At 35.0% G+C, this 24633-nt stretch overlaps 1 protein-coding gene across 2 annotated transcripts in view; it reads left to right on the forward strand.

Annotated features, from left to right (window-relative positions):
• Positions 1 to 24633, forward strand: part of PPP4R2 (protein phosphatase 4 regulatory subunit 2) — a 51285-nt gene that overhangs the window by 21367 nt on the left and 5285 nt on the right. The window contains exons 3-4 of one of the 2 annotated variants that reach the window (XM_023249965.2): positions 14194 to 14364; positions 23589 to 23682. In XM_023249965.2, coding sequence (XP_023105733.1) covers positions 14194 to 14364; positions 23589 to 23682 — 265 coding nt within the window. The remainder of the gene's footprint in view (positions 1 to 14193; positions 14365 to 23588; positions 23683 to 24633) is intronic. The other variant, XM_045051868.1, reaches the window with a different exon arrangement.

Raw genomic sequence — 24633 nt, forward strand, 5'->3', positions numbered from 1 at the left:
AGGACAAACTGATTTTGGTTCTCTTAAGCCCAAAAGAAAGTGAGAAAGGAAGAGAAAGATTTTTTGGAAAGATACTGAGGTAGATAGAATTTAGAATCACAGGGAGAGTTAAACTACCAAGCCAAGGATAGGACGATGGGGTACCTTGGGGGCCTCTGCCATAGAAGTTGCTGGATCTCTCCTTCGGATTCCTGCCAAACAGGTGATTTAGTCCAATAACTTCTATTGTGTGTTCTCTCCATATTTCGCATTTCTGGAGGAAAATGTCCAATTGGCCTAACCCAGGATTAATCCATTTCTTTTTTAGAGGAGGAGGCAGGTAACATGGACAGGGAAACAGTTGGTTCTTGGAGGCCCATCTTTGTGTATTACATCCCTTTCCTAGAAAGTGGCTGGGGAACCAACTCAATTGGTGTATGCTATAATCAGCATATGTGCATATACAGTATCCCCAGTTCATTATACAGGTAAAGTATTAAAATTATTACCTTAAAACTGGTAGGAGATTATAACTGTGACTTGGGGGAAACAACTCCTGTTCTTTTATTATGAGAAATTCATTGTCCTTACCAGGATCTCTGGATTGTTGAAATGCTTACAATTTGAAGGATAGCTTTTGCTTAAGTTCTTATCAGAATGTTCTCATAACAAAAGACGGTTCCTTCCCCAAAGATAAATTCTCTTGCATGATGCTTAGCTTCTTAGTACCTCTTAAGGGCGAAAAATGGTCTGGGGCAGAACGCAATAGTTGCTTTAAGGGAGTAATAAAAATGCTTTGAGAGAAGTAGAGTAACAAGTTGATTTCTGAGGATTAGGGAAAACTTTGATATCAGAGGCACTTAAGCTCAATTCCGCTAGAGGGAACAATAAACAAAGGGATAGTCAGGAAAAAGTGAATGGTTATGAAGGTGTATTTGGGACAAATCAGAGTATCTTGCCGATACAAAGAATTTTGCATTTAGAGAGACCTTAGAAATTATTGAAGGTTTTTTTTTAGCAGAAGAGAGAGAAAGCAGAGCTTTGCCTTGGGGAAACTAGTGTCTAATTCAGGTGAGTAACTGGACTTTAAAATAGAGGAAATGAGAGCTTGAAATAGGGCAGTGTTAGTAGGAATGGACATGGGAGATTCTCAAACATTGGGTTATGGTTCTGTAGACATTATCCATCATTCTCATCTTGCCTGAGTTTCTGTATAGGCTTTTCTAAATGGTTTCTTAAAATGCAGTTTTGCTTGCCCTGTTTAGTGTCTAATCTATGCTACTAGCCATGGACGTGCTACAATGTAAATAACATGTTATTTCCCTGCTTAAAATTTTTATGCACCCTCCTTAAGTTAAAATTTAAGATCTTTATTATGTTTTAAGATGCATATGATTGTGCTCTGCTTAGTGTGATATTCCCCAATTTGCTCCCTTTGTTTTTTTCTGCTTTGCTAAACTACTTATAGTTCTCTGGTGGATCATGCTGTCTCATCTCAGTGACTTTGCTTACTATTGCCTCTCCCTGGAACAGTCTCTTTTCCTTTGTGCTCATCTTTTTAAGATCCGTACTAAGTCTGGAAAACTTTACTCCAGGTAGATAAGTCTTTAGATTGCTTCCATCATTATTGCATGTAGATTTTGTTTTGCTGTCTTTTTTACACTTGATCTTAGCCAAAAGGCCGAGAAATGATGTTTTGCTGTCTTTTTTGCTTAGATGTGAATTCTATGAGGCATCTAGACTTTTTTTTTTGTATCTTTTCCTACTGCACAGTAGCATACAGGTGCATATTTGCATTGCCTTTCTTACGTTCTTTCTTTTCTTCTCTTTTTTCTTTTTTTCTTCTTTGCCTGTAACTAGATGTCCTGACTTTCTAGGAGTATGGATTTTGAAGCCAAATGCCTAGGTTAAAATCCTGGCTCTGCCACTTACTAGTTGTGCAACCATGGGCTGGTTATTAAACGTCTCTGTTTCTTAGTTGCCTGCTGATGGTAAGATTGATGAAATAATACTGCCTAACTCATAGGGTGGTTGTAAGGATTGAATTAATATGTCCACAGTGCTTAGACCAGTGTCTGACATTGGTGGTTGTGTGTTTTTACTATACATTGCAGTTCACATATGAATCTGTACTCCTTTTGCAAAAACAGTTGCACATATAGTGCTTCCAAATCTGTTTGGAAAGTGGTATTTTCCTGATTTTTTCCATACTGTAGTTGGGTTGCATTATTCCCACCAAAGCATGCTTCAGGATATTCACCAAATAATTACTGAGCACTTAACTATTTGTCAAACATATTTCTGGTAGTTGTGATAAAAATTTAGGTGAAGAAATATGTGGGCACATAGTAAATGTAATAAATTGCACGTTATGTGATTGTAAAGGCAATGGAAGAATAAGAAGAGTAAGGGAAATGAGAGTTAAGGGTCAAGAGGTACTTGTAATTTTATTATTTTTTTTAACGTTTATTTATTTTTGAGAGTAAGAGGCAGTGTGAGGGGGAGAGAGACACGGAGAGAGGGAGACACAGAATTGGAAGCAGGCTCCAGGCTCTTGAGCTGTCAGCACAGAGCCTGATGTGGGGCTTGAACTCACGAAAACAGTGAGATCATGACCTGAGCTGAAGTCGGACACTCAACCGACTGAGCCACCCAAGCGCCCCAAGAGGTACTTGTAATTTTAAATGCAGTGGTCAAAATAAGCCTCCTATAGAAGAAGAGCATTCCAGGGAGAGGAATCTTCCAGTATACAAGTCCTTAAGTAAGAGTGTGTCTTGCCTTTTCACAGACTAATAAGGAAGCTACTGGAGTAGACTGACCAGAGAGAGGAGGTCAGAGACGTAAAGGGGATTGGAGTTAGCTTATGTAAGGCAGTGTGGACCATTGTAAGGACTTCGGCCATTACTGTGACTGAAATTGGAAGACATTGTGTAGTTTTGAACAGAGAAGTGACATTATCAGACTTAAGTGTTAGGATTGTTTTACAAACGGCTGTGCTGAAAATGCACTTTATGTAAAATAAGCTAGAAGCACAGGTTATTGAAGATTGATAGTAGCTTGGGTAGCAGGAGGTGGTGAGGATTAGTCACCTTCATTATATATATATATCTGGAAGGTTTAACTGACAAGATTCCTTGTAGATAGGCTGTGGTGTGTGAGAGAAAGAATGGAGTCAAGAATGACTCAAGGGTTTCCCCTAAGCATAGAAGATGGAATTTCGTTACACCTGAAATGGAAAAGGCTGTGGCAGGGGCAATATTCGGGAAAGATAAGCATGTTCAGTTTTGGACATGATGAATGTTATGTTAATGTGGAGCAGGTGCTTGGATGGATGACTGTGGAGATCAGGAGGTATAGTTTTGGCATATAGATGGTATTTAAAATCTCCAGACTGGATCACATCACCAAATGTAGATAGAAGAGATAGTCTGAGCTTTGGATCACTCCAGAATTAAGCACTTTGGGAGACTTGCAAAGGAAAATGAGCAGCAAAGACCAGTGAGTTAAAAGAAAACCCAAGAAAGTAATTAGGAAACAGTGATCAGCTGTGTGAAATACTCTTTTAGGGCAACTAAGGATGAAGTGTGAGAATTGAACTTTGGATTTAGCAATATGGAAGTCATTGATGACTTTGTTAAGATCAGATTAATTTTAGTGGTGCGGCTGAAAGCTTGATTGGAGTGAATTTGAGAGAGAGAGGGAGACAACTCTTAAGGAATTTTCCTGCCAAGGAAAACAAATGAATGATGTGGGGGATAGGTGGGTCAGTGGGAGGAAAGAGGATATTTTTGAGATGGGAGAAATACTGATATATTTCCATGGTATAGTGGAAATTATTAGATATTAAAAAGTAGATATAAATGTAGTAAGTAGGAGAAAGATGGAATTACATGAGTGATGCTTTTAGGTGCACAAATGGAGAATCTGGTAAGTTAATAGATGAGAGAATGTATAGTTCATCTGTGATTACAGGAGGGAATTCAAGGTGTGTGTATATGATCCTGATAGTAGGTGGTTAAATGTGGTAGAACTTTGGAAATTTTGTTAACTGCTTCAGTTTTGTAAGTAAAACAGGAAGAGTCTGTGATGGTGAAGAACTCGATGGGGATTTGAGGAGAGAAGATATAAAATAGTTACCTATAAGGGTCTGAGAGTGAATAAACTAGGGAAATATATTACCTGTCAGCGTTAATAGTGTACTTGAGTCTAACCAGCATGGTGGTGCATTTTTCTATAACTTTTGTCTTCCTCTTTCTGTGCACCAATGAACGGGCACACATGTGGTGGGGATTACCTTTAATCAGTGGAGTTGATTTTGTGAGTACAATGAAGGCAAAGAGAAACTAGAGAGTCAGCTGTATGTAAAGGGGTGATTATAATGAGTATTATAATTTAATCTGGGTAATGAAGAGAATATCAAAGGGGAGGATATCCAGGGGAGGATATCAAAGTGGTAGGATTGGTGGATTGGAGATCATGGTGGAATCAGAATTTTTGGAGCAAATGTAATATATGAAATATTTTCTAGTTCATCAAGAACTGTAAAAAATATAACTAGCTAAGGTTTGACAATGCTAAGTGACATATAGATTATTTTTTCCTATTCTCTATTCTTATCTGTTAGCTGCAACACTTCATTTAGTTTCTTTAAGGAAATAGTTTTGTTAATGGTGGAGGGAGGAATATTGGTTAAAAATTTTTTCCTATCTCTGATGAAGGGAATAAAGACATATTCTTAGGCCAGAGAGATTGCCTGAAATTGTTATAATCTGTTATGTGGTAGTACATAAGATTTAGCCCAGCCATTTTGTTATAGTCTAACAGAGATCTTGCTCACTGTTCCGATTCTTTCTTAGTAAATGCCACCTGGAAAGCTCTCTGCACGGCTCTGCTGTAATTCGCAGGTGCTCTCCCTGTTCAAGTTTCTTGAGGAAAAACAATCATTGAGTGTTTCCTAGGAGTGCGTTACTTTGCTAACAAGCACTCTACTTACAGTAATGTTAATCCTTACAGCAGTTCTGTGAAGTAGGTACAGTTATTTCCATTTTACAGATGGGGAAACAAAGGAGGGATTATCTGTTTTAGATGAAGTGAAAAGTCTGAGCTGAAATTTGAACTCAGCCTAGCTTCCAGTTTATTTTCTTGGTTTCATTATATATAGGTTGACATTCTCAAGAAGGGTTGTCTATTTCAGTGTCATGTGTTTGTTTTCCACACGTTGAGACAGTTCTTGGACCAGAGTATAAATTGTTCTTGCACTAGATGCTGTGCTTTTAATGATGTTTTTTCTTCCTTTGGGGAGTATGTAGAAAATAGAAAAATGCTAAGTAATTAGATTTTTATTTAATTAGTAATTTTAGAGTAGCACATAACTCTGGGGCATATTTCAAAACATGAGTAAAAATAATCTATGTGATACAGCGCAAAATAGACGCATATCAGACAATTAAAAGCCACTATTGCAAATACTGTTTAAGACTGTTTGAGCCTCATCTTCAAACTCAAGATTCTGCAAGATGAGGGGCGCCTGGGTGGCTCAGTCGGTTAAGTGTCTGACTTCAGCTCAGTTCATGATCTCGCCATTTGTGAGTTTAAGCCCGGTGTCGGGCTCTGTGCTGACACCTCAGAGCCTGGAGCCTGCTTAGGGATTCTGTGTCTCCCTCTCTCTCTGCCCTCCCCTGTTCACGTGCTGTCTCTCTCTTTCAAAAATATATAAACATTAAAAAAATTTTTTAAAAGATTCTCCAAGATGAAACCTGTGTACTAAAATGTACAGTAATCTCCTGCCACCTGTGGATGTGTAACCTCATTTTTATATTTCAATAACAAATTGTAAAGCCTTAATCATTTACTGTATAGAATATATTGCCGTCTTCTTAGAAAAAACCCAAACAATTACTGATTCTTTGTTTTGCAGCACATGAGTTTGTCTCTTAGTCGGGGTAGAAAGATTTGTTGTTGGTTTTTTACCTCTACCTTTCTCAATATGCAGAAGACTACACCTGAGAAAAAAAATTAAGGTCAGATCTTCACAGCACATTTTCCTGTACAGTTGGAAGTGACTCATGAGGTAGATTTTAATGTTAAAGAACATTTTATTCATTTCTTTTTTTTTTTTAATTTTTTTTTTAATGTTTATTTATTTTTGAGACAGAGAGAGACAGAGCATGAACAGGGAAGGGTCAGAGAGAGGGAGACACAGAATCAGAAACAGGCTCCAGGCTCTGAGCTGTCAGCACAGAGCCCGATGCGGGGCTTGAACTCACGCACCGTGAGATCATGACCTGAGCTGAAGTCGGCCGCTTAACTGACTGAGCCACCCAGGCGCCCCCATTTTATTCATTTCTTAAATGAATCCTCTGCATTTTAGAAATTGTCTCTGCCATTGAAAAGTATATATGCATATTATTTTATTCTTCAAATTTTGTGAGTCTTTGATCTTGCAGTTACCATTTTCCAGCCTTACTAAATTTCAGGAACCAATGTAGTCCTCAAAAAAAGGAATTGTGTATTTCATTAGTACTAAGTGTGTTTGTTGAGGGGGCAGTGTCCCTCCCTCCCCCCCCCCCCCCCCCCCCCGGTTCATTTGGCATTGTCTGGGGACCTTTTTGGTTGTGATCACTCAGGGTGGGAGTGCTACAGGAAGTTCTCTTATAACTTGGAACTGTCTAGCCCAAAATATCACTAATGGTAAGTTTGAGAAATTTGATCTCATTAAAGTGTCTTCTACTTTTAGGTCCTGTATCTTTCCACTTTGTTTTTCCATACTCCACTCATCCTTCTAAGGTCTAGCTTACAGTCCCACTTTGTCGTGAAGCTTTTCCTAGATAGCGCTAAGCCTACATTTCATGTTTCCTTTCTTTAGATTCTGTTGTACCATCACTAAATCTCTACAACCAGTAGTTTCTGATGTCTTATTTGTTTATTGTCATTGTATCTTGTTTTCTAAAGTCATATTAGTGGAAGATCAGGTTGTATTTTTTCTGGGCTGTTATTGACTTAGATGTATAGTATGAGTTGGTAGAATGAAAAAAGGGCCCAGGGCCTACCTAGGCTCTGGCAAATGTAGCAGTGGAGAAAAGGACCATTTCCTGTGGATGGGAATTTGGAGTTGTTAATTTATGAATTGTGGTGAAAGTGATAGCAGTAGTGGTGAAAGTGGAGAGAAGAGTGACCACCCCCTCCTAGAAGGGGCAGAGTAGATCCACCTCAGCCATTAAGCTAGGGCTATTAGAAAACCTCAGTACCCTCTGAGTTCTGAATTGGCTTTCTTCAGCCTGAGCTGTGCTGTTAGAGATGTATTTTTGTTTGATTTAGCTGTTTTTATGGGATAGTGAAGGGTTCATGTTTGTATAGTAATAAATTTTAGAAAGATTTTCAGTAAGGGGTTAAAGGGGTTAACTCAGAGTTAAGTATAAATCAAGTTAATCAGAATACACTGTTTCTTCAGCTTTTTGTTTTAATTGGTAGGGAGAGATGGGTGAGTGGAGGAAAGTAACTTGACTCTTTAGACATGTTAGAATCCTTATCATTGAATGTAAAAGTTGCCAAAGAAGAAACCCAAGTTCATGCTGAGGTATTACCTGAACGTTTGTGTTACCTCTTGAAGCTTTCTTTTCCATCCGATTGGATCCTTGAAGTGTAAAACTGTCATGAGATTTTTAGTTCTCTTTTTTCTTAATGTTTATTTTGAGAGAAAGAGCACGTGCATGTAGGGGAGGGGCAGAGAGAGGGAGAGAATCCCAAGCAGGTTCAGCATAGGGCTTGATCTCACCATGGTGAGATCATGATCAGAGCTGAAATCGAGAGTCAAGTCGGAAGCTTAAACATCTCAGCTGAGCCACCCAGGCGACCTGAGATATTTAGTACTCTTAATTTGAAAGATTCACTTTTCAGTGTTTGTGTTAGAAAGAAATGTATTGCTTTGGAACAGGTACATACCATGCCACCTTCAGATAAGTGTTTGTGCAAGAAAATGTGTAACATTTGAAGGGTAATTTCAAAATAGGAACAATTAGGTAAATATTTTAGTGTCACTTCAAAATTTATATAAAAACAGTTTTCATTATTTTAAGCAGTCAGTACAGAATGGGAATCTGAAAGTTATGTTCACACTTAATGTCACATAGTAATTTCCTTTTTCTGTAAGAAAAAGATATTTTAAAGGGATAGGGAGGGACAGTGGTTCTTGATTGGGAACAATTTTTGTCTTCTAGGTAACATTTGATAATATTTTTAGACGTTTATGGTTGTCACAACTTCTGAGAGTGGGGATTGGGTACGACTGACTTCTAGCGGTAGAGGCCACGGATGCTGCTCAACATCCTATAGTACACAGGACATTCCCCTGTGACCAAGAACGGTCAGGCTCACAGTGTCAGTGAAGCCAAAGTTGAGAACCCCAGGATGAGAGGATTGCAGAGAACCTGTTCAAACACAAAAGAATGTTCTTGTGAACAGTGAATGTAGGTTAAAATACTCAGGTTTACTAGCAGTGAATGAAGTGCATATTAAAGTGTTTTTCTACTATTAAATTAACAGGAGTTTTGAAAGATTTTAATATTTGAGTGAAATAGGTGTTAATATACTGTTGGCCCTATACAGTAGTACAGCATTTCTGAGAGGCTCTTGAAAGTATGTATCAAAAGTTGCTATTTATATTTTAAAGTTTTGACTCCGTAATTCCACTGATGGTAATCTATCCTAAAGTAATAAAACAGATCCCTCCATTAGGATGTTAATCACAATTACTTCTCATTGTAATGAGCTGGAAACAAACCTAACTCTTCTTAAAATGGTGGCGATTAAATAAATAATAGTGCAACTATATATGATACAGATTAAAAATCCTTCTTTCAAAGACTGTTGATCATGTGACAATACCTACATAGTGAATAAGGAGGGAAAGAAGGATATCAAACTAAGGATGCCAAATTTTAATAAATGAGTAGAACAAAGTTTAGTGAAAAATACACTAAAATGTACTTTAATAATGATTAATGAGCAGTTTATGGGCAGTTTTCATTTTATTTTCTGTTTTCTAATTTTTTATGACTGTACCATTAATCAGAAAAAATTGTTTTTACAGTCTAGTAAAATTTTATACTAGTCCTATAATTTCTTAGGGTATTTCCTGATTAATCTGTCCTTTCCCATATACCTAGTTTCCTTTTGTGTTGCGTCTATGTCTGGTCTCTCTTCTGTATTTTATTTGCTCAGTTAATTGATGAAGTATAATATATGGTATAATCATGAAAAGGGAAGGTTCTCTTGAACTAGTAATTTGTATTTTAAAGTTCTTAAAAATCTTGTCATTTTGTGTAAGCAGTTCACAATGTACTCTTATTTTTGCCATGTGTTTTTGCTCATGTGATTGAATATTCAGATTAAATTTACTTAGTTTTGCTCTCTCCTGTCATGCAAGAATTCTGACACTTTGTCACCTGACTTAAATAGCTGCCTTTTGAAGATTGTTTTATAAGCCTGTCACCTTGTGTGATTGATCAGCCTCCTTAATTTTTTTGTTTTTATTCATTCTTCCCGTATTCCCTTTTGATATTTCCAAATGGTGTAATATTTGGTATCCCTTGGTGGTAATAGGCCTCTCCTATGCTGTCTTGTGTTAGCTTCCCACACATTGTGTGGCAACCAGTGAGGCTGAGTAGGAGTGATCTTAATAGAATTTGGAACTGTAAGAGGCAGCAAATTAAAAGTTGGTGGTCACTGGTCACTAAAATGTTTTAGAACCAGCTGAGCAAATAAGAGATGGCTTTTCTGCCCTTGAGCCTCTAAAAAATACCTTTAACTCGAGAATTGTGAGGGAAACATGTTTTTTTTGCAATAGACTTGTAAGTTCCTATAGAGGAAAAAAGTGTGTGATGTTTTATTGAGGGATATCTTCATTAGTGATGTGAGTTGTGCCTTTCTAGAAGAGAAACTGCATAAAGAGAAAAATGGAAAGATAAGAAAAGAAAATGAAGGGAGATGAGGTTACTTTAAAAAGAGTAATTTCAGTAAATTCATGAGTTAATCTTAGCAAAGTAGATTAAATTGTATTTTATTCTTTGGAAATTTTTTATGTGGAGGAATTGATTCTAAAGTTGAAAATGTGTTTCCTGAGCATGTGTTTAGAACAATTTTATTTTCATTTGAAAAATGAGGTGTTTTTGTTGTTCATTTCTAGTTTCTACTCAACCAGTGAGTACATTCTGAAAAAAAAAATTTTTTTGTTGCCAGATTCTTAATTGGTTTGATCATGGCCTGTTTTTTGTGGTCAAATTATATAATATTCAGGGAAGCATTTTCTGTTTTTGTTTTTGTTTTTTTAATTTTTTTTTTTAACGTTTATTTATTTTTGAGACAGAGAGAGAGCATGAACGGGGAGGGTCAGAGAGAGAGAGGGAGACACAGAATCTGTAACAGGCTCCAGGCTCTGAGCAGTCGGCACAGAGCCCGACACGGGGCTCGAACCCGCATACCGCGAGATCGTGACCTGAGCCGAAGTCGGACGCTTAACCGACTGAGCCACCCAGGCGCCCCGTGTTTTTGTTTTTAATCATGTAGTTGTAGTGAAACAAAAGTTGCATCTTTCAACATTCTGCAGAAGTGGTTTTTCATCTTTATATGGTGTAGTAACTTCTGAATTGCATCTCTTGGATCTAATTCTTAAAATACAGTATTTACAAAATTTAGATTATGGGACTTATTCTTGGCTGGTAAGTTAATATGATACTTTTTGAAGATCCCCATAGTTTGCTTGTGTGGGCTGTATCTTTTCCGCTAATGTGTGTGGCTGTTTTTTGGGGTTTGTGTTTGTGGGTTTTTTGGGTTTTTTTGTTTTTGTTTTTTAAATCTTGGGTGGATTGACAAGTGGTTAATGGAAAGATGGGAAAAACTCCTGTGTGTATAGAAATCCTAATTCATAAAGTGGATTATTACTTAGTGGCTTTATTAAAACTATAAAAAATTTTAATTTAAGAAATAAAAAGCATAAGTGTTCTCTTTCAGTAATCTTCCTTGGTGTGTTTTAGTTGAATGCCTCTGGGGAGCCTAGTGAAATTTAGAGATAAATTGTAGTAACCACTGGCAATTGTATGTTAATCAGAAATTAATATAAGGCATGTCAAAAATTATAATATGCTGCCTCTGCTCGTTAAACCTTGAATTCCCCTTCCCAAAATAGACCAGGGAATGGAAGAAAGGTGATTGTGCAAATAGCTTTTGTTAATCATCCTCAGCAAAATTTTTTAGTATCAATGCCATTTATATACCATGTAATTTAACTCACTTAATAGAATGGAATTGTCAGGTCACGTGTTAACTCTGTGTTTAACTTTTTGAGGTACTGCCAAACTATTTTCCCACAGTGGCTATAGCATTTTGCATTCCCTCCAACAATGTATAGATTTCCAATTTCCTTACATCCTCCCCAACACTTGTTATTGTCCATCTGTTTTCATCATACACCCCTTAGTGGATGTGAAATAGTGTCTTGTGGTTTTGATTTGTGTTTCCCTAATGGATAATAATGTTAAGCATCTTTTAACATGTTTTTTTGGCCATTTATCTTCTTTGGAGAAATGCCTATTTGGGTCTTTTGTTCATTTTCCAACACTTTTGGTATAAAATATACATAAAACTTTTAGTATTTTAAGTGTATAATTTGGTGACTTTAAATACATTCAGAGCTTGTGCCACCATCTTCATTATCCATGTCCAAGCCTTTTTTGTCTTGCCAAACTGACACCCTGTTCCCATGTAACAGTAATACCTCACCCTTCCCTTCCCCCAGCTCTTGGCTAATGTCTTTCTGCTCCTTGCCTCTTTGAATTCATTTTAGATCCCTCATATAAGTGAAACCATAAAATTTGTTGTTTTGTGTCTGTCTTATTTCATGTAGCATATTATGTTCAAGATTAATCAAAGTTGTAGCGTGTGCCAGAATTTCCTTCTAGTTTTAAGTCCTAATAATATGCCATTGTTTGTATATATACCACATTTTGTTTATCCATTCTTCTGTTGACTGATGGTAGTTTCTACCTTTTGGCTATTGTGAGTATTACTGCTTTGTGAGTTGGTGTACAAACATCTTTGGGTATCTACTCAGAAATGGAATAACTGATCATCCAATAATTCTTTGATTTTTTTTTTTTTTTTTGAGAAATCACCGTCCTGTGCCACAGTGGCTGCATCATTTTGCATGCCCACCAGCCAGTGCACAACGTTTCCAGTTTCTCTACATCTTCAGCAGAGATACTTGTTATTTTCTGTTTCTGTTTTTGTTTTTGTTTTTTTGGAATGCAGTCACCCTAATGGATGTGAAGTTCTGTCTCATGGTTTTGATGTATGTTATTGTAATGATTAGTGATGTTGAGCATCTTTCCATGTGCTTATGGGTCATTGGTATATCTTTGGAGAAATATCTACTCAAATACTTCACCCATTTTTTTTCACTGGATTGTGGCCCATTCCCTGCCTAGTTGTAGGAGTTGTTTTTACCTCCTGGATAGTAATAATACCTCATGGGGGAGATTATTTGCAAGTATTTTCTTCCATGTTGTGGGTTGCATTTTCACTTTTGTTGACAGTGTCCTTTGAGACACAAAAAGGTTTTGATTTTGATGTAGTGTAATTTTTTTTTTTTTTTTTTTTTTTGCTGTCACATAATATTGTTGACGTCAACAGTGACTGATTTTGAAATGTCTTGGGAACATATACAAAACCTCAGCTCACACTGAAAGGCATTTTCTAGAATTTTCATTTTTTGTTTTGAAGTTCACATTTTATTGTTGACCACAAATATTTTAGTTCTTTCTCTTCAAGTCATTCATTTTTGAAAAAATGTCCACCACATTCTCTTGTTCTGAAATAGCCTTATTTGACAGTCCTTTCAAGCAAAAGTGGCCTTCTATGATAGCAGCTAGTTCCACTGGCAACAGTATTCAGCTGTTGTTCCTTGACGTGTCTGTAGTATTTTCCTATGCAGCAGAAGTTTTTTTATGTATACTTTTCATTTTGTTACTCAGAATATTAGAAAGATGTGTATTCAAAGGTTGAGAATTAATAAAATGAGTATTTTTTTTTTGTTTTATTAAACATTAAGTGAAAGGGTTTTTGTTTTACTGTGAATTTGGTGGTGAAGAAGATGATGACTACTAGTAGATACAAGTTTTGTACTGTTACCTTGATTTGTGCTAAAGTATCTTCATTTTCCCACTGCTCTTTTTGCACCACCAAGACAAATGTTAACACAGTAAAAACAAAACAAAAAAAAAGTTTGGCCTCTTCAACTATACTTTGAGAATAGCTGTCCTGGTTTTTAGGATTGTGGATGGAAGGGAAAGGTGATCGCAGATTAGCATCCCCCTTATTTTGCTTAAGATTGATCTGCTGCCACTAATGGTTTTACTTTCTGTGTGGGGAATTGGTTCACATTCCTGATTTTTGGATCTCCTGGAATTTAGACTATTTAGGCAGGTAGCATCCCAATTTTTTTTTTTTTATATTAGTGGGAAAATGTGAGAGGACAGGAATAAAAATATATTTATATTAGTAAATGAATAGATATTAAAAGCACATAAAGAAATTATGTATTTTTACTTTGTGGATACATATTGTATAGAACCTGTAATATATATACTTTGTTAAAAGACATAAGATTCTGAAAATACTAGCTGAAAGTTAAAGGAGAAATTGAAGTTTATTTTGCTGTTTAACATAGATAAAAGACAAGAAGCTTAGAGTATAGAGTCATTTTGACTTCTTTATTTAAAATTACAAATGTGAACTTGCTCTAATTTCTAATAACCTATTTAAGATGGGACAGTAACACCTCCCTGGTTAGGTTTGTTATGAGCAATAGAGTCAAAACAAAACTGTTTTAAAATGCTAGTAATGAGACATAGCACACAGTAGCCTTTCAGCCTGAGGTAGTTCTTTTTAAAGCTTTTTATTAGAGATTTGGGTGTCATTTGGGTCAGGAGTGGGGAGAATTGGACATAACTAGTTTGGAGCTTCTGAGTCAAATTCATCAGAAGCAGTCCTGGTATATGTTACTGAAAAAGATACTCTCACTGCTACTTATTCAGATCTTCATTTTGTTACCATTCGTGTCATGATAAATTCTGTGTTTGTGGTTTGTGTTGAAGAGTTATAAAACTACATGATACTGTTTTTTTTTGTTTTGTTTTGTTTTTTGTTTTTTTTTGCTTATAGGATTCAGTGGTCCCAATTTAAAGGCTATTTTATTTTCAAACTGGAGAAAGTGATGGATGATTTTCGAACTTCAGCTCCTGAACCAAGAGGTCCTCCGAACCCTAATGTCGAATATATTCCCTTTGATGAAATGAAGGAAAGAATACTGAAAATTGTCACTGGATTTAATGGGTATGCACTTAATACTATTTTAAAGGTTTACTTTGTAGCAGAACATTATGGATTTTTATTTACGCTTTGTTCATTGATTATCTATTAAATAAGTTCTGTGTCTTTGGTGACATTTAGTAGTTACTGATTTTTAGCTTACAAGTATTTAAAATAATTACAGCATTTTAATGTATTTAATTTGTTTAACTTGAACTACCTTTATGGGTATCATTGTGGCATTTGAACTTTAAATGGGTATGACAGTGAAAACATTGAGGAAAAATATGTTAGTTTTTGCTTTCCATTTTATATGTGATACTATAAGTCATTATACTTTATCTAGAACCTGTATATCATTGAGATAAATGACACCTTTTTGAAAATGAAAAATAACAATTTATGTACATATTCCCCTTGGAACTTTTTACTTAAAAATTTTTTTTTGGAGTTCCCCTTTTACTCCCAAGTAACAAGTAACTGTTCTTAGCCCTTTGTAAAACATTGCATTGAAAAGATACACTGCACTAAAATAAAACTACTATTTTAAAAAATGTTGCTGCATGTCATATTCTGTGTCATTTTAATATTTTTCTTTTTAGGACTTTGTATTGGGGTTCCTTTTGAAGGGAAGAAGTATTTGTGAAGTTGAATTGTTCAGTATTTACATTGGCAATAGCAGCTTGGAGTGTGGGTTGGCAATACCAAATTTAATGAACTGTGGATATGTTAACTGAGTTCATATTTGGGGTAGGGAGTTTCATTTGTAAGTATTTTTAGGTAGCATAAACAGTCTCATTTTTTCCCTTCAGATATTTAAACACATGGATTTGCACCAAGATAGTGTAATTCATTTAATTCTTTATATGTTATGTTTTTGTGCCTTTGAGTTTTGCTTAAAATAACACATCCTTCGGCTTTGGTTTGAGATAAGTCACTAAAATACTTCCTTGGTGGTAGAATTTACGGCTGTATGTTTGAACTGCCTTTGTGGGTTTGGGGTGGGAGGGAGACATATTTTGACTTTGTACCCTGTTGTACTTTTGTACTGTACTGAAAATTACTGATCTGTATTCATTAATTTCTTTTTTTAATAATAGTATATTTTAAATGCTCATACCAAAGAAAGTCACATGCTATATATTAGAAGTATGTTGCATAAGATTTATTCTCGATCTGAGTTACTCACGGTAAGAATGCTTTTTGGGGATATTTATAAATAGTGTATAGGTAGATAGTATTTACATGTTATGGTAACTTTTAGTAAGTTATGGCTACCATTTAAAAATAAGAGTTAAGGTAAAACAAGTGATACCACATATACTACTGCATTGTTAATGTTAAGCTAATTTACTTTTGATTCTCAATTAGTAATACCATTTTTATTTCTTTCAAATTAAAATGGACTGGATAGGGGCGCCTGGGTGGTGCAGTCGGTTAAGCGTCCGACTTCAGCCAGGTCACTATCTCGTGGTCCGTGAGTTCGAGCCCCGTGTCAGGCTCTGGGCTGATGGCTCGGAGCCTGGAGCCTGTTTCCGATTCTGTGTCTCCCTCTCTCTCTGCCCCTCCCCCGTTCATACTCTGTCTCTCTCTGTCCCAAAAATAAATAAACGTTGAAAAAAAATTAAAAAAAAAAATGGACTGGATAGGTAGGTTATTAAATAAATCTAAATATTTATAATCTCTTAGTCTATAAAATAGGTAATTGACTTCTGAAAATGATTTGAGCAGTCATTTAAATACCTAAGTATACTTAAGACGTAATTGCTTTTAAAACATTTTTCATCCTTGAACTGTAAGTATTTTGAGCTTATATTGTTTTTAATTTGATGTTTCAGAATAGTAGTTATGAATCCTTTTCCCTAATCAGGCAGGATCCAAGTCTTATTAATCAGTGGTAAATAATTTTCAGTTTTTACTTAAGCTTTTTTGTCTATATTATCATATATTGACATATTGAAATGTGTTTATGGTTTTTCTCAATTTTATTTTCATGCTTTGAATACATACAAATGCTGTTTTAAAAATTTTGCTGTGAATGGTGGCTAAAATTGCACTTTGGTCTTTTTCAGCCAGATTGAGGATTTGTCCTTTCTAGTATATCTTTTTGCTATTATAATAGGTCATCTTTTAAGTAACAAAAATGATACTTGGTCATGGTTTCAAAAAGATCCTCAGGTGTCATAGGAGTAGTCCATTAAAAAAAAAAAAGTAGGATCATGTCATGCTATTTGTATTTTCCTTTCTAAGAGCTTTGATATCACTGTCTCAGTGCATTTATAGTTGTCTATGTATTTGAAATAACTGCATTATTTTTTATTATACAAGCGAGTTAAAATTCATTTGCCTTATTTCCATTGGTGGTGGGTGTTTTTGACTTCTACAGGTAGTGCTTGTAGTGAGCATCTGTATACATACCTTCTTGTGTTGATGAATGTCACACATTGAATGTATATGTAGATTGTTGCTTTTTCTTTTGATTTATAGAAATGGAATTGATAGGTCAGAGTGTATGCATACCTAAATTTTTACTGATCCTGCCAATTAACCTCACAAAATGTGTTAATTTGTCATTCCATGTGTGAGAAAGTGCAGATACTGTAATTATTCACTAGTTTGTGTGTGTATATGCATAGGTTTGTGTGTCTTTGACTGCAAGTGAAATTGAACATCTTATTAAGTGTTTATTGGCTCTTATAAATTGTTGTTTCATACCCTTGTTTTTCTTACTTTGAGGCAATTTTCTCACTGGTAAGTTTATTGTTTTGGTTTTGCTTTTAATTAGTAAAAGCTCTGTTGTAAATGCTTCGTAGTATTTAGCTATAAAATAGAGTATCCGTTTTCCAAAATTATTTCACTATATTGTCAGCACTTAAATTTTCCCTCTTTGAAGTGGTAATTGTCGATTGACTTGTTGGCTTGATTTCTTGAACTGTAAGGGGTTACAGACACAGGGTTAAGTGTCTTCCAAACAAGGCCTAGAACAGTCAGTGCCTGAACATAGTAGGTTTTCAAACAAGTACTGAATAAGTGGATGAAAAGAACAAAAGCATGCTTCTATATTTATATTTTGTTTCTGGTAGTTCATTCCTATAATAGTACACAGGGACTTCAAGGGGTAGAAAGAATGTAATTTACATTTCTGGTAGTTTTAAAAAAGAAAGTTATGTCCTCTAAATGACTGAAGTGGAAGAATAATGAATACAAATTGTGTGTGTTTGCTTCTCCTTTGTCAATGGTGTTAGATCTAAGGCCTTTCTAAAATAAGCAGTGAGTTTCAGTTAATTGTGGGTAGTTGACTAATATAGTATGGCTATGTATTTATGAGCATGTCTGGAAGAAATACATAACAATTTGATACCTAAAAACTTTTAATTGTTCTATCATCTGTAAGGCAGGTACAGTCAGTTACAACGGAGGAGTGCTTTTCAACTTTTGACATGATAGTCTTTCTGAGTATTGAATTTGTTCTCTAAAGTTACTTTAACATACATGACTGACCAGATTTTTCTTAGTCCTAAAAACTTCACACTAATTCTTTTACGTGTGGGTTGCATACATACAGATATCTCTTGTAAGTTTCTGCACTTGAGTGTGTGCCTCTTCATACCTTTTTTAAAGGTCGTGTATGAGATTTTTATACTCTTCTATCTGCATCATAGATGTAAAACACACTCCTGTTTTGATTTTGTATTGTTGCTTTACAGTTAGCTTGAGATTACTCAGGGATGAGAAGATGGGTTCTAGTCTTTTGTTACTTTGTTCTCTTACTTTGACCTGTTGGTTGCTGAATTTTCTTCTCTAGGGAAAAAAAAAGTTTTTGCATTTTTTTTTTTTGTGTTGAGCATATTAAATCTTGTAGCTCTGTTTATTTTCTTTGATCTCTTTCACTTAGCATAACTAATTGAGAATTGAAATTATTTAGTAACCTACCCTCCTTGCTCTACCACCACTTTGTCTTGTCCTTTGGTAATAACGTTTGATTTGATGTCTAATAAAATGTTTTAAATCGAAAGGTAGGATATAGCAGAACTCTTCATTTTTTCTTGACATTTTCTATTTGATAAAAGTACAGTGACAAATCAGCCTGCTGTAGGCACTGTAAAAGATGATTTAACTTGATTAAAAGTGTTGACAGTTGCTACGGACTTAGTTTGGGATGGGGAATGGTGCAGATACTAGTTTAGGATTACTCAGCATTATTTTAGGAGGCTAATTCTTCGTTTTCTTAATTGTTTGTACTTATAATTTTACATTGATGTTTTCAGTATCAGGATTTCTAACGTTGGATTTGAGATAGGAAATATATACCTAAGAATGTTTATGTGTATATTTATACAAATATTAAAGCCTGAGTACAGGTAGAGCATCTTGCTTTCTGTAAAAAGGTAATGTCACGTGGTATTTCTGACTTTTGTAGGACCTAAGAGTAAACCAAACAACCCGTTTAGCCTTTGATAAATTAAGATATATTTAAGTTAGTTTTTATCTAAATAGTTCAGGTCAGATTTAAGTAATTCTGTTAACTGAATGTAGCCATTAATAGAAAATAAAAGACAGTAAAAACCACATCTTTATGCATAAAATAAAAGCGAGCTGGCTCTTTTAGCATTTTTCATAATAGGGTGTCTGATTTTATGGTTATCGCTTAGTTTTTTTACTTGAATGGCTTGTGTTATATTTTATATTCCTTTATCTTCTTCATGAGGAAAGTTTATTGTATTACATGAGTAAGATAATAAGTTATCTGATTCTTATCTTAGATCCTGAATAAAATGTGCATTTTCTTTTTCTGAATGCATTCTTTCCAACTGAATACCTTGGTATGCATTCAGAATATTTGTACATCTTAGTGGTAAAAACATTTAAACAGACTAAGATAAGTTTTAATCAAACTATAATCTCAGGTTAAAATATAAGGTAGGAAATTCTTCCTTTAGGTGTTGGCTTTATTGTGTAAAATTTCTTTCTTTTAAAACTAACATTGAATTGCTAATTTTCGCTTAGATGTTTTTCTCATGTACAGACCCTTTCCTGATACTTGAATTCTCACAGCTTTCAGGTCTGTAGGACTTGATACTTTTTTTTTTTTTTTAATTCAGTGAATGGGAACAGATTGCAGTCAAATTAAGATATACTCTGTAGCTAATATAAAATGTGTGATCCTCTTTAATCAGGGTTCGTTGCTCTCCTTGGAATTAAAAGGAATATTTTTAAAGACAGATAAACTTTTGATTTTGTTCCTCTGTAGTTGGTCTTTGGAGTGTTTGTGCTTTCTAGTCTCTATTAATTATTGAAAGGGATCAGGATGATGATGGAACCTAAGATTTGATGAACACCTTATAAAATATTTCAGGCATTGTTAAGTGGTTTATATACATTATGTTATGTTACATTTTGTGTGTGTGTGTGTGTGTGTGTGTGTGTGTGTATACACACACTTGGAAATGGTCTCCCAGTGGGCTATCAAATATGCTTTTTTTACTACACTATATAATTTTGTACATCAAAAGTAGACTGGTTGACAGTGTTCTCTAGTGTTTCTGAGTAATGCCATTTTGAAAGAACCTATCACTTTTGGATCTTTAATGTGGTTTTGTTTTAAGTTTTGCTGGATTTTGTAGACACCTTTTTTTTTTTTTTAACAGTGGAAAATGCTAGCTAATCGTGTTCTTTTGAAAAGTCCCTTCCCCCCCCCCCCCCCAGTTCCTTATGTATTCTTTGTTTTTATCTTTGGTGGGCAAATAAGGTAATACATTGCAGAGTAAACTGAATACATTTTTATTTCAAATTACCCCAAAGATTTTTTTTTTTTTTTTGAAAAATTTTTTAATGTTTATTTTTGAGACAGGCAGAGTGAGCGGGAGACGGAGGCAGAATCTGAAGTGGGCTCCAGGCTCTGAGCTGTCAGCACAGAGCCCTATGTGGAGCTTGAACTCAGGAACAGTGAGATCATGACCTGAGCTGAAGTCTGATGCTTAACAAGCTGAGCCACGCAGGCACTCCCTGCCTCACAAAGATTTTTCTGCTAAATTTTATATTTTACAGTATATTGTTCCATTGAATATCCTTACCCCATTTCCCCAAATTTAGGGATTCTGGTTTAGGTTTTTCATTGTGTGCATTTTTGCTTTTTTCTTCTTAGCACAGGGGTCTTAAGTTAGTGATTTTTATTGGTATATGTGCTGCCGAAGCGAGCATGTTTAGTGATTTTTATTGGAAAAAAACTTACAGGAGCTAGAATAAATGGTTTTGTTTGCTATGTCGCAAGAGTAACAGAAGAGGGATGCCGGCTTAGTCAGTTAAGCATCTGTCTCTTGATTTCACTGCTGGTCTTGATGTCAGGGTCATGAATTCAAGTCCCGCACTGGTCTCCATGTTGGGCATGAGCCCTACTTAAGAAAAGAAAACAAGTAACTGAAGGCAAGCTTTTTGTAACAGTTTTTATAGCAAACATTCATTTTGGATTTGTCTGGTTTATTCTTAGGCCTCTTTTTTAAAGACCTAACTCAGATGAAGTGTTCCCAGGTTCATGCTTGCTTCCTTGGCATACAGCTTATCCTGATAGCATTGTGTACAATTTTATTAGCATTTACTGTAATAACTTATAATGCTCTGCTACTGAGTAAATATTTCTAGCTTATATTTACTTAAAAAGTACAACTGTGTATAAAGAGACCTTCATTGGAGTTATCAAGATTATATTAATGTTTCCAGTGCATACTTTTATTTACAAGTAATATTTATATTTTAGCCTGTTCAGGTAAGGAGTAGGGGTGTTATATGACATTTTAGTGCCATCTGTTGGACACTTGGTAAAATAACTCTTAAAGCTCCAGAAGGTGCCTAGGAAGTAAACTCATTTTATCACAGGCTATTATTGCAAACATGGTTATGCAGATATAATACACCCCCCCCCCCCGCCCCCCAAGTAGTATTATTTACCAACATATGCAGTGTTGTTAATTGGCTACACTTTTACTTACCTTCCTAAAGAAAATAGGCAAAACATTTAGGGTAAACATTGTTAACAAACAGCTTAAAGATATTTATGTTTTAAAGCTATTTCTTTATTTTTTTTCCATTAAAAAAAAAGTTTGTTTATGAGAGAGAAAGTGTGAGTGGGGGAGGGAGAGAGAGCATCCCAAGCAGGCTCAGTCTCAGGAACCCGAGATTATGACTTGAGCCAAAATCAAGAGTTGGATGCTTAACCACCAGAGCCACCCAGGTGCCCATAAAGCTATTTTTAATTTAAGAGAATATACTGGTTTTGGTTCTTGAAAGAAATGTAGTCGGAGGAAAAGATAGCTAGATATAACATCTATTTAAGTAGTTGTCAGTTAAGTATTGTTTGACTGTTCGTAACTTTGGGTGCTGTTTGCTTCTTTTTAATAACTTACCCACTCAGTTATAGTGTCACTAGAATAGCATAGGTGGACTGTGTTCAAGGTTTGGGAAGTAATGAACTTGAAGAGGGGCTGACGTACAGAGATACTATTAATATTCAGAAATCCCTGATGGTAATGCATTTCAGATATATATGTGTACAAATAACTTACATATTGAACCTAATATGTAGGAGGAGATCCTGCCCTTAAGCTTTCAGTTAAATCTGAGGAAAGACAAATTGTAAATTTATGTTGTTTATTATATATGTAGCTTGGGAGATTTTTTTTTTTAATTGTTTAAATGTAGTTAACAGTTTTGTGTATTAGCTATATGTAGGTTTTCAGTTGTGTTGTCTTTATAGAAATGAATAAAACACATGTGTAAGCTTACTGTCTTGTTTTTAGTAACGTTGTTGATGTGCCTTGTTTCCTTTTTCCATTTTAAAGATTCTTAATTTGGACTGTATACTCCATTCTGACTGTATTTTCAAAAGGAAGAAATGGTCTTTCTCAGAAATCAAAGGCATTTCCTTTAGCATTCATGATGATATCAGAGAAGTTCTGTAATTTCTAGCTCCTTCTGAGTATTTGCGACATCAGCCACACACATCTTTTAGTTCGTGCTCAGTCTTTTGTTGGCAGAATGATAGCTTTCTCAGTTTTAGGTTTTGATGCTACTTGAGAGAAGATTGAGTCTTGGCTTCTTATATGTAAAATGTTTTCATATGAATAAATGTATATTTTTTCAAAATAGGTTCTAAGTCTTATATTGACTTTTTATAAGAACATAAGGGTAGTATTGATGCTAAAAATAAGAGAACCAAATATAGTTTGTCAATTTAGACAATTAACAAAATTTTAAGTATGTTTGGAATAGTGGAAAGGGAAGACAAGGGATTTCAGGTTAGAGATACTGGCTTTGAGTCCTGGCACTGTTACTCACTCACTGCTTTCCCTTGTTGGGGAGAGTACTGTGTCAAAATGCCTATACTCAGTAAAGAACTTTGTGAATGTTAAGTCTTAATTCAAGGTTTTGTAATTGTTTTTAAGGAGAATAAGTAGGTTTGAATGGCAAATACTGAAGTCTGAAGTTTATGTTTGTACTTTTTAGCTGTTTGTCCTAATGCTTTTATGTTTGCTGTTCACACTGCAATTTAAGGAATGCTAATAGTATGTGAGATGAATTTTTTTACATTTATATAATGATACTAGTCCAACGTATATCAGTTTTGTATTTGGTATGATCAAGTGAAAATGTGATTGTGGTTGAAGTATTTGGTAAAGTTAATAGGGCACTTATCAAAATAATGATGGTGTTTGTATTTTATGTCTGATGAAACACACATTGTATATAAAACTGTAATTATGGAGCGGGACCTTATTTCTAATACTTTTTTATTGAATCATTTGCTTTGTTCCATCCGATAACAAAACATTTACATTTTTGGGGGGAGGGACACTGTACAGAAATCTTTGTGTGCAAAGGAATGCTTGAGGAAAAGTTTCTGTATATAATAAACTGTAACTTGATTATTACTTGTGTTGCCTCTCTTGTAAACTTAAAATTCAATTATATTCAGAATGTTAAAATTTTTTTCTCAATTAGTTTTGAAACTTTCAAAAATGTCTTTCTTTTTTTAATTACTTTTTAAGGCAAGGGATTTTCTTATTAAAAAGACAGGTGTACTTATTGTCTTGCTTATTTTTAAGTCACTCATCTATTCATCTTCCTATTGTAACATTTTCTTTTGTCACTTAATACCAGATGACTAGTTAAATCTTTAAATAGCAAGATTAATGATGTTCCTGATTCTCTTAATAATTAATGATCTCAAACTATAAAATCATATTCTTTTGCAGTATCCCTTTTACTATTCAGCGACTATGTGAGTTGCTAACAGATCCAAGGAGAAACTATACAGGAACAGACAAATTTCTCAGAGGAGTAGAAAAGGTATTTATTTTATTTTTGGAATTATATTAAACTTAGCCTAATGTATTTCAGAAGAGAGTATTGAGTAAGTGCTGTTATAGGCATCTTTTCTTCGGATAGGCTTCCTGAAATCTACTTAAAGGTTTTCCAAGTTGTTTTCCTAATTTGGGAAAAACTAAGTTTTGGAGAGAGATTTAATAGGAGGGGCATAGAGGGAGGGCTTGTGATCACTTAAGTTTGGGGAAAGCACCTTACTGTCTTTTCAGAGTTCATGGTATGCATTCACATTAAAGGCTCTGCAAAATTCTAGCATTGATATTTTAACTTCAGTTGTGTTTTGCACACTTGTTTACCCATGGAATTCATTTCTTTATTTCTGGCTTTCAGAGGTGCACAACTTTGGAAAATCTGATGCAAAAATTTAAGTTAGATATTGAGAAAGATGTAGATCAGACTTACGAATGAGGAAATCATTGGGTTTTTTTTGTGGGTAAGGGATGTTGGTTATAAGAGAAGGGTATTTTGGACAAAGGAAACAGTGTGATAAACAAAGACATCAAGGTGTTTGAGGAAATGAAAAGTAGGAAATTGACTTGTCTGGAGTAAAGAACCAGTGAAGAAACCCTATAAGAACCAAGATTGGACCAGTGGGTTTATAATTCCCTGTGATTGATCCTAAAACATAGTTCAGTGTTCATAGTTAATTCAGATTCAATTTATTTTACCCTTGGAGCAGGAATCCAAAACCATTTCTTAGTGATTTACAATAGATCTTAAGGCCTTACTGGATTAATGTATTTTGTTGCAGCTTCCATGCCCTCAATTTAATAAGATTCCTGAAGGGCAGGAAACTGAGATGATTCGTCAGTACTTATTTTCAGCCTATGGACTTTTAGCAATTAGATTTTGGCTATCTTTGGGTGAAGAGGCTGTTGTAGCAGTTGTACCAGGGGTGGCCCTCTCACCAAATCA

Source organism: Felis catus, chromosome A2 (genome assembly GCF_018350175.1).
Source record: "Felis catus isolate Fca126 chromosome A2, F.catus_Fca126_mat1.0, whole genome shotgun sequence".
Taxonomy (NCBI): Eukaryota; Metazoa; Chordata; class Mammalia; order Carnivora; family Felidae; genus Felis; species Felis catus.